At 29.9% G+C, this 10,311-nt stretch overlaps 2 protein-coding genes across 2 annotated transcripts; both read right to left on the bottom strand.

Moving 5' to 3' along the window:
- Positions 1 to 561: 561 nt before the first annotated feature.
- On the bottom strand, positions 562 to 7,377 carry LOC126852040 (WD repeat-containing protein 19). The gene is made up of 20 exons (XM_050596519.1): positions 7,183 to 7,377; positions 6,572 to 6,951; positions 6,275 to 6,485; positions 6,074 to 6,186; positions 5,584 to 6,001; positions 5,274 to 5,504; positions 5,082 to 5,204; positions 4,692 to 4,989; positions 4,404 to 4,602; positions 4,232 to 4,329; positions 3,878 to 4,160; positions 3,435 to 3,663; positions 3,106 to 3,358; positions 2,696 to 3,006; positions 2,464 to 2,613; positions 2,112 to 2,208; positions 1,817 to 2,023; positions 1,442 to 1,728; positions 1,277 to 1,353; positions 562 to 1,204 (listed from the first exon to the last, which is right to left on the bottom strand). The coding sequence occupies exons 1-20, from the start codon at positions 7,192 to 7,194 to the stop codon at positions 1,087 to 1,089; spliced, it is 4,095 nt and encodes a 1,364-aa protein (XP_050452476.1). The 5' UTR covers positions 7,195 to 7,377; the 3' UTR covers positions 562 to 1,086.
- A 442-nt stretch (positions 7,378 to 7,819) lies between these two features.
- Positions 7,820 to 10,290, bottom strand: LOC126852371 (protein Rae1). The gene is made up of 7 exons (XM_050597143.1): positions 10,143 to 10,290; positions 9,741 to 10,046; positions 9,424 to 9,597; positions 9,272 to 9,343; positions 8,696 to 8,977; positions 8,381 to 8,575; positions 7,820 to 8,285 (listed from the first exon to the last, which is right to left on the bottom strand). Exons 2-7 carry the CDS (start codon positions 9,996 to 9,998, stop codon positions 8,199 to 8,201), a joined length of 1,068 nt encoding a protein of 355 aa, XP_050453100.1. The 5' UTR covers positions 9,999 to 10,046; positions 10,143 to 10,290; the 3' UTR covers positions 7,820 to 8,198.
- Between the last annotated feature and the right edge of the window lie 21 nt (positions 10,291 to 10,311).

Raw genomic sequence — 10,311 nt, 5'->3', positions numbered from 1 at the left:
TCCTCTAGCGAGAAACAGTTATTTCGTGAAGGAAAAAAAATGGCTGATTACGAGTCGACCGGAATTCTGTATTTCCTATGGTTTTTTAGGAACTTAAAATTTTAAAATAAAATAGAATAAAAATTGAGCTCCTATTTTATTATCGTGCGATCTATTGTAAGATCTCATCATGTATGTATATTGTGAAATATCTATCCAACAGAATTGACGAGAAAAACAAGTCATCGCATGTGTCGATTCTTCAAAGTCATGCTACGCAGTCACGTGTTACCGATACACTCCGCAATGCGAGAATTTCTCGGTTAGGTTAATTATCATAGTCACGAGACCAATATGTTATGATGATTACGATAGATGGTTCTCGATTTCTTTTTTGTTTTGTAAAACTTGTAAAGTGTAGCTTCTTATCTGCTAATCTAATCTCTGAGATTTCCCGCAGGAAAATTATTAAGCGATATATAAAACTGCAACGATTATATAAATATAATTATAATATATATATAATAATCGTTGCAGTTTATATATATATATATATATATATATATATATATATATATATATAAAACATTAATTGGTGATATTACAAATATCAATATTTGCTTCATATTTTATTATACATATTTATTGAATACGCAGAATCAGAGTCAATCAAGTTTTATTTCATGTTTTTATGGCAATTATTTTGTATTAAATGCAGCGTGTATGACGCAAATAACACTCTGATTCTCTTATATAATACATTTATATTGTTAATGTAAAATCTATTTACTTGTACTCAAATAAATTGTACTTGTAGTGGACGGCACTGTTAAATTGAGAATACTGAGCTTTATCGTTTCCACAACTCAATCAGAATATTTACTATTTACTAATCTTATATTTGTAAATTTTAATTGTTCTCGTGATTATATCATATTCGTCTAAGATATATGACAATAACAAGGCACCTTTGATTTGTGCAGCAAATAGATAAACAGCTACTAGCAAACATCTATAAAATAACATTTGTTCCCTAGTTTGTGTAAACTATAAATTCTCTCTCATACATTAATAAAAAAATGTGTTTCATGTTTAAATATTTAAAAATTACGCCTTTTTCTCCTCCTGATAATCGAGATAAGGATGGATATCAATAGTGGATGATATCATTTCAGGATTAACTCTCTCGGAACACATTGGACAAGTCTCTTCAGATTCAACAATCCTATTGCATACATTACGAATTATTATAAACACTTTTATTATTATTTTTTTTTATTATATGTGCTATATTTACCTTAGAAATTCACTTCTGATAGCTGGAAAATCACATTGAGGGCATACTGTGAAATCATCCTCCACAATATGCCGTCCCTATAAATAAATATAGATGATAAAAATAAAAAAAAAATTTCTACATTTAAAAAAAATTTTTTTAAATAGTAATGTAATAAAATTTTACCGTTGCGATACAAAAAGGTATGGTATTTTTACATTTATCACAGGTTACTTCGGTCTCGGGAAGTCTACTCTTGCAATATGGGCACGGTGTGAGAGGTTCATCCTCATTCTCGATATCTTTTGTTCTTGGTGCTTTTCTTACGATCGCCTCAATCTTTTTACTATACTTTGCGTCTATTTGACCTCGATATTCGGGACGCATCAACATAGCGGCGAAATTAAAAGCTGCATTTTTCAAGCCCGCTCTATGGCATTCTATTACAGTCGAAGTTAATATCGGTACGATATCTAAAAAATATAAATTATCCTATATGTGAGAGAAAGAGTCGAGCATCAATTCATTCGCGTTAATTGCTATTACTTTTTTCATACTAACGTGAAGGAAATTTCGATATATTGTTAGCTACTCTGATCAACATCCGGGCACCTCGTAAATGATCGCTTCTTTTCACATGTAATCTCACCAGAATATAAGAATGCAAGAGTCTCAAATTGGTCTGCATCTCTAAAGGTATTGTAATTTTATTCCTCTTCAATTCTTGGTACATTCCAAATAGAACATCATGAGCGTTTCTATAGTTGCCTGAAATTAAAAAAAAAGATTTAAAAAAAAGTGAAAACTAAGAAAAAAGATTAATATTCAACGATATACATTTCTAATTAATATATACCATTAATTTGCTCCTCGTTTGCAATTATAATCGCTGTTTTAGCCGCTTCTTTATATTGTTTTCTAGCCATGTATAATCGAAACAAATATTTTGGATCCTAGAATATAATATATATATATATATATATATATATATATATATATATATATATAAATTTACATAAATTGCATTTAATACAGCCATTTATATATCTTTTTTCTAGAAAAGAAATTTCAAAAATAGTGCTTTAAAAAATACTTATGTCCTTGATATATTTATATTTAGCTTTTTATATTTAGCTAACTATTTGAATATAAGTTTAATATAAATATAAGTAAGAATATAAGTATAAGTAAATAAATATAATAGTAACCTTTGGTAATCCATCGCTACCTAGTAAGAAATCTATTAATTGATTAGCTAATTTATCATCCTTAGAAGATGCGACAGTGTCTATGGCATAAGTAATTGCTCTGTCATCGTCCGGAACCAACTGTGCAGCTTTTAATAAATGTCGCAAAGCCTAAACATATTACATTAAAATTAGCATTAAAAGTCATTAATTATATATTTACATAATCAGAAATGAAATATTGCAAACTTACTTTCTGATATTCTTTAGCATGGAAATAATACTTTCCAGCTAAAAGATTGTTTTTTTGTGACTCAAAATGCATAGCAAGACTTCTAAAATCTTCTTTACGAACATTAGTATCATCAATTGTATTCACCAAAATCTCTCCATACAATTCCATTTTACCATGTTGATTAGCTAATTGAAAAGCTTCGTCGTGACAGTTCGATAAAATTAGGAATTTAATAGCTGAATTATAATCATTCATTTTTTGAAAATATCTTGCAACCATTTTTGCACCTTCTATACTTTTAGTTTCTTGAACAATTTCAACACTGCGAGCTGTATAAATAGAATAATAATAATCAAGTATATTATTTAAGTATAAATGTTTTTTATTAGAATAAATTTTACATAGAAAAATAAAAAAAATATATTTACCAGGATTATTTAAATGTTCCAGATTAATTCTGATTATGTTATCGTAATCCTTGGCAGTTTCATATGCTTTGGCAGCTTCCTCATATTTACCTTCTGACTCTTTGGCTTTAGCATATTGTATATTAATTTTTGCCGATGATATTTGCGGCAAGAGTTGTCCCACTTTGTGCCAATTTTTCAACTTTATATATGCAGAGGCAGCTTTATCGAAATATTCAGCCTTTTCGTATAATTGCGCAGCCTCGCTAAATTGCTAAAAGTATGTTTACATTTATGCAATAATAAGATGTACTTAATTTTTTTAGATCTAAGCTTAATACACTTAATACCTTCATTGATTCTAAAATCTCTGCGCATTCCTTCCTTAATAATCTTGAGCTTTCATTATCCATGGCTATACCGACGCCTCTTCTACTATCACCGCATCTAATAGACATTCTCGCTATTCCGGCTAAACATTGACTTCGATGAAGAGGATTTTGTGCAGCCAAAACAGATGAAGTATTGTAGTCGACCAAACCACGTTCGTAGTTTGTCAAAGCTTTTGGATAATTTCCTCTACATAAAAAGATGCTTTTGTTGAACAATAATTATTTGCAATATATGGTAAAAACATTATTATATGTATATAATATAGTGTTCCTAAAATATTTTCTTAAATATGGATAGCGCTAAATGATTATTATGCATTATTGCTTAAAAAAATCTTATTTATTTTTAATCACTTTTTAAAATAATGGCATACATATTTAATAGAATTTGTAAATCTTACGTGAACTCCAACTGTTGGGCATATTCTTTAGCAATAAAAGGAATTTCATCAGGTTTTAACTTTTGTGCCAGACTTAACGCTTGTTCCCATTGCATTAAATCTCTCCTTAGATACAAGGCTTGTACGGGCTCAGAAGATTGTAAAAAATACTTTTCGGCTTCGTTATAATTTCCTAATAGCATACAAGCATGACCACATAACAATGCTAATTCATCTATATTCTCCATCTTTTGTAATGCCCATACCATTGAAACATCTTCTATTTGTCGATATACGCGAATGGCTATGTACATATAAGTTAAGCATTTTATAATGTCCGTAATAAAAATATGAAATTAAATATTGCCATCTTACCAAACTCGATATTTAAATTTGCAATAGCACTTTGCCCCAATGTTAGCCATGCATTTTTTTCATTTAATTTCTCGCAACTATTCCATGCTTGTTGAAATCTAAAATAGAGATAAGAATTTTTAAAAATATTTTATACAAGTTTTTTTACTTTTAATTAGAGTATAATTCTTACCGTCTGCACAGAATATGATTATTTAGAATTTCACTAATCTTTTTTGATTCCACAATATTCCCTACATCTTCGTGGGAGGCTAATGTTATTTGTATTAACTTGTTACCTGTTGTACTCAATGTAACTTCTCCAGAATACATTAATAAAGGCACTGAGTCTGATGGCAACTTTGTTGTATTTATTTTTACTATTTTAGTACCTGATATAATTATATATACATAATTAAGTATTTAGATACATGTATATGAAATATGATAATAATGTATAATAATCAGTTAATTTACTTACCCTCAACACAATATTTTACAAAAATATATGTTACAATAATGCTTTTGTTGTGTATTGCAAATATAGCACGTTCAAATATATTCTGATCCCAGAGAATACTGTCAATGTTATCAGGACAATCAGGCACTGCAATGGCTACTTCATTTATCGGGTCAAACACATAAGCATCAGACTTATTGTCAATGAAACACAATTGTGTTCCATTCGCATCCAAATATAACTCCCTTATTCCATTGTTATGTATAAATTCGGTACATTGATTAAATGTTTCCAAATAAAAGTACACAATATGACCCATCTAAAAGTTTAAAAACGATGCATCAAATGTAATGTAAATTTATAACCAATTATTCAATATTATCTTAAGTTTTTAATCTCAAATTGACTTACATCATTACCATAAACCAAAAAATCCGAACAGAGAGCGTGACATGTTATTCTGCTATAAAAGTTTGAATCTGGGAACATTTTTGTATCTTTCCCACTATTTATTAACGCTTCATCAGATTTAATCTGCATTTGAAATAAATGAGTACAAAATCATTTTGTTATTTTTCTTACTAATTCAAAATTCATGATTACCGAATGCAACTGCAGTTTTCCGTCGAATAATGTAGATACATAGATCTCGTTTAAACGCATACTATCTATTGTTGCCAAATAATCTCTCTCGAAATGTATTTTGTCATAATGACTTATAGATAAATCCCAAAAGAGAGCTCTATTGTTTAAGCCTACTGCTAAATGTATTGGACCCACTGCCAATATCGCTGGTTCTATAATAGTATTAATTACTTGTGGGCTTGGTTTGTCCTAAAAAAATAAGTTCCTATGAAGAAAACTTTACCTTTTCACTTCATGTCATATTAAATCTTATTAAAAATCTTGATACCTTGTCTAATATATAAAGATGTACAGTCACTTCCATCAGACTCGTTAATAATGCTATCCTGTTACCACAGACGCTGATTAATTTTGGTATTTCTATCAAATATATCAATATATTGCCGATGTAAGTCACAACCGCCAACATTGTTCCGTCTGTTGACCATTCGATACTGCTAATTCCATTTTCGCCGGTCACCGAAATCAATGTATCCGTTTCTTCGAGATTTTGCAAACTGTGTACTTTCAAAGTATTGTCACCACAAGTAGCTACTTTTCCAGCTACTTGGCTCAATGCAATATCCGTCAAAGAATCCTTGTGGTTTTTAATTTGAAATAATTCTTGGCCAACTTCCTTTATATGTGTTGATATTGCTATAAAAAAACCAGCTTCGAATCCTACCAATATATAACCATCCCCATACCTGTAAAATAGAAATTATTATCAATATGATATATTAGAAGAAAATATTATATCACTTTCTGTAAATAATTACCATTTGTAAGTTACAATTGATCCGTAACGTTTTTGAAAGGCTAATTCAATAGGATTTTCTGGGTCCAAAATGTTGTACAAAAACAATGTTGTTTTACTGACAATAAGGGATACCTAAATATTTTTACATATATAAAATAAACAGATTCGTGTAAATGTTTTTTTAATGTTTTTGAAAATAAGCGTTTTTAAAGTCATATACCGTGTTTTCTCCGCCTATCCTATGATCCATTTTCATTTCACTAAATTGTATATGAGATGGATCACCCTGAAGAACTATCTCTCGGCGGGTATCACCTTCGCTCGTGCTGATGGTTAAAACCTTGTCCTCACTTGCCAAGGCAAGAAGACCATCTATCGACCATGCGCCACATAAAATACGCTTTTTATGTTTTCCCAAGATAGGTATCCTTCTACATTATGCAATAAAGAATAATTAAATAAAATTAAATATTTTACAATATATTACATAAATATTTTGTTGACAATGTAATCATACTTGGCATTTATGTGATCATAAAGCACCAGATTTCCTTTTTGTGTTCCTATTGCTAGCAAACAACTCTTCTTTGCCCACATCATACAGGACAATCCATCTCTTACACCAGCATCTATCTGAGACTTTTTGCCAGTTGTAGCATCCCATAGAATTATAACTGATGAATTCTGCGATATTATTGCTAATAAATCTCCATCCGAGTCCCAACCAAAACCAGTGCATAATCCAGAAATTTGTATTCGTTCCTGAATATCTCCTTGTCTATCAAAAATGGCAACTGTACAATCACAACCTGTTGTGGCTAAATGTGTACTATTTCCAGGGCGCCAAGCAATATAGACATTCCCTGTGCCATGAGGTTGGTCTAGTCGATAAAGGATCTGTCATTGGATATATAAAATTAAATATCTTTTTATATGATAGAAGAGAGAGCGTAGAGTAAAACAAACTTTAATTTGTGCATAGTGAGTAGATTAAAAGAAAGGATCAAAGATTTATATTTATTGAGATATAGATTTTCCCTTTTTATCGTGTTAACATTTTTATTATATAAGAATTTTATTCTATAATAATTCCATATAGAATGCAACTGTCAATGTCACATAACCTACCTTCTCCGACATTATAAGGCGGAGAGTTTAGTTTTGACGGAGAAATTAATTAATCTGTGTATTTAAATAACATATCTATATACTATTATGATGAGCATAGCTGAAATATTGATTTATTAGACAGTGCCATCTCCTTGTACCGACATACCTCGTACACCGGCCATATTGTTTACCTTTGTAGGTTTGCTCTTTTTAGCTATTGAACTAGAATGGAATAAAATAATATATATGTGTGTATACATATATATATATGTATGTAAATATATGTATAAGGGATGAGATTGGAAAGAGAGGAAAAAGCAAATGTAAATACAGCTAAAAAGATCAAACACCTGCGATCAGTTTAAATTTTCATATTTGACAAACAAAATTATTAGTTTTATCACAGCATAGTTTGAAAAACGTAAATATTCACCATATTACAATACATTAATCAACAATTAGTTTTGTAAAAAAAAAAAAAAATATGGTCTTTTTCTAAGGAATTTTTTCGTGAAATATGTGAGGGAAAAGATTTATAAAGCATGATAGATAGATTATAAAATAATATTATCCATTCAATTATAGAAGAGTAAAACGATACCAAGGATATTAAATGTAAGAATTGTGCACGTATATAGTTTTTTGTTTATTAAAATATATATAATAATAATTTGTGTATCTCAATATTAGCTTATTTTACAAAAAGAGAATTGTGCTTGTCAACATTCTGCAAATTAATCATATTGTAATGAAATTAAATAATGTTATATTATTCAAACATTGTTCATATAACAAGTTATATCAATTATGTATAATCTGCACATCTACACCAAAAAAACGCATATGTGCATATTATACAGTAAAATGCACTATGGGTTAATTAGTTTTAAATATTTTAACAATTTTAAGTAAAAAAAAAAAAAACAATAGTAAGTAAAAAAAAAGACATGTATCTACTGAAAAATAGGAATTCTCATGATTAATCTGAATTCATACTTTATCTGGTAAAAATTTACTCTCGGATTCAATAAACTTTAGGGGGAAGCTTTCGGTTTTAATTCATCGTAACACGGTCTCAAAAAGATTTGATTCTTCTTTGCTGGGTTGTAGTATTCATGTCCCTAAAAAATTAATAAATCTCATCAATAATAATACCAAATAGATGTAATTTTTCTATTATTCTATATATATTTCTATTATTTACTTTGATATTTACCTTAGACCAATCATAAGAAACAGCATATGCAAATATCTGTCCATTGTGATTAAAACAGCAACGTGTAATAGGTTGCTCCATTGTTTCAGATGATTTTAATTTCGTACGTGCATCTTTATCCCAGAAACCAAAAGTGCCATCACTACCTACAGTTGCTACAGTGCCATGTACTGGGTGGAATGCTATGTCATTAACCTGTGCATAAATTGATAAAAAATAAAAAAAATTAATGCAGTTAGAAGAAACTAAACTTCTGTAAAAAGATAAATGCAAGTCACAAAATTTAAAAATAATTTTAATAAAGTGTTCACTAACCGCATAAATATCCTGATATCCATTTGGGGTACCATTAGTTCTATGACATTTAAATGTGAAATTTTCCTTTGTACTAAGATTCAGATGATGAATCGCTACGCGTCCCTCTGTGCTTCCAATCGCAAAACCGGTCGGAACTTTTTTCTTGTCTCTGAATATTGCTACACAACGATATTGATACTTCAAACTCAACTCAACTGGTTTGTATTCACGTGGGCTGCCTTCTAATTGGTAAACTATTAATCCACGTGCAGCTGTTCCTACAACTGCCATTGGATAATCCTGTAATATTGTTAATGTGTATAATTCTATATGTTAAAACAATTTTATTGTATGTATATATATATATATATATATATAGGGTGAGGCATCTAAAACAAGCTACCTGAATAACTCAATTGCTTTTGCTTGAATGCAAAAAATGGATCAGATCAATTTTTTCTTGGTTTCAAGGAAGACATAATCTGATATCAAGTTTTTTTGTAGGTAGAAAAGATACTGCCAAGAGAAGAAAAAAGCATTTAAGTTATTCAGGTAGCCTATTTTAAATATCTAACCCTATATATGTGCACTTACCACATCAGCGCAATAACATCTTTCAGGTAGATTGATGGTCATTGCAGGTTTAGGACTACGCAAATCCCAAAACTGAAAATTTTACATTTTCAATTAAAATGTTATAAAATATAAATAAATTCTGAAGTAAAAAAAATTTTATAGATATTAACTCTTAGTGTTTTATCCCAGGAACCAGTCATTAAACACGAATATGTAGTTGCCTTTATCCAATGACAAGTTCTAATAGGTGCATCGTGCGCTGCCACCTGTATGCTCTGATTTGTGGCCAGATCCCAACATTTTGCTGTTTTGTCACATCCTGCCATAAATACCTTAGTTCCATCCTGGTAATATTTATACAATTTAATATTAATAACAATTTAGTAATTTTTTATGCAAATGTCATAATGACTGATTTTATTAGAATTGTATTTACATACAAACACTCACACAATTTCATTAGAATATAAGATAAATAAAAACTTACATCACTCCAACATACATCCAAGACAGGCGCTGCCATGCTTTGCATTGATTTAGGTACCGTCTTGCCAGATTGTTCAACTTCCCAACAGCGAACATTGCAATCCCAGGAACCGGCTACGAGAAAATTCTGTTGAAGAGATGCCGGGCTAAACGCCAGACTAGAGATAGAATCGTCCGGCGGCGAAACGACTTCAAAATCCTGCATAGGATTCGACGTATTTGACGTTCCTGTCCTTAATGTGTTGTTTTGATTGAACATTTTTAATTAACGCGGTTTCTTTTCTCAGATATATTCGCAGTGATCTTTCTGTAAAAAAAATTCCAAATTATGTTCACGTAAAAAGAGGTTAAATTCTTCCCTTACAAATTATTTGTTCCAAAATATGTATTTCGAATTGTTTACCTTATAGTTTCTCACATCACGCTCGAAAAAACTCAACTTTATGTCATTATGCAAAAGAGATTAAAAATACAAAGTAAATATTCAAATGTTCCAATTGATGCCAGCAGATTACAAACACGAATGTATACGCAATACACGACACGACGAATCAAATGTATCAAATGTAAAG

This window comes from Cataglyphis hispanica, chromosome 1, assembly GCF_021464435.1.
Source record: "Cataglyphis hispanica isolate Lineage 1 chromosome 1, ULB_Chis1_1.0, whole genome shotgun sequence".
NCBI lineage: Eukaryota > Metazoa > Arthropoda > Insecta > Hymenoptera > Formicidae > Cataglyphis > Cataglyphis hispanica.
The sequence above is the reverse complement of the archived record's forward strand: the minus strand, read 5'-3'. Positions and strand labels throughout refer to the sequence as shown.

What these genes read in the sequence shown, in the direction of transcription:
- LOC126852040 (XM_050596519.1), bottom strand. An exon ending in TGTAAAATATTGTGTTGAGG is followed by an intron (nt 4,603 to 4,691) that starts GTAAGTAAATTA and finishes TAATTATATCAG; the next exon opens with GTACTAAAATAGTAAAAATA. An exon ending in GTAGCGATGGATTACCAAAG is followed by an intron (nt 2,209 to 2,463) that starts GTTACTATTATA and finishes ATTATATTCTAG; the next exon opens with GATCCAAAATATTTGTTTCG.
- LOC126852371 (XM_050597143.1), bottom strand. Translation starts at nt 9,998, where the DNA reads ATGTTCAATCAAAACAACACATTAAGGACAGGAACGTCAAATACGTCG. An exon ending in TGGATGTATGTTGGAGTGAT is followed by an intron (nt 9,598 to 9,740) that starts GTAAGTTTTTAT and finishes AAATATTACCAG; the next exon opens with GATGGAACTAAGGTATTTAT. An exon ending in TTTCTTATGATTGGTCTAAG is followed by an intron (nt 8,286 to 8,380) that starts GTAAATATCAAA and finishes TTAATTTTTTAG; the next exon opens with GGACATGAATACTACAACCC.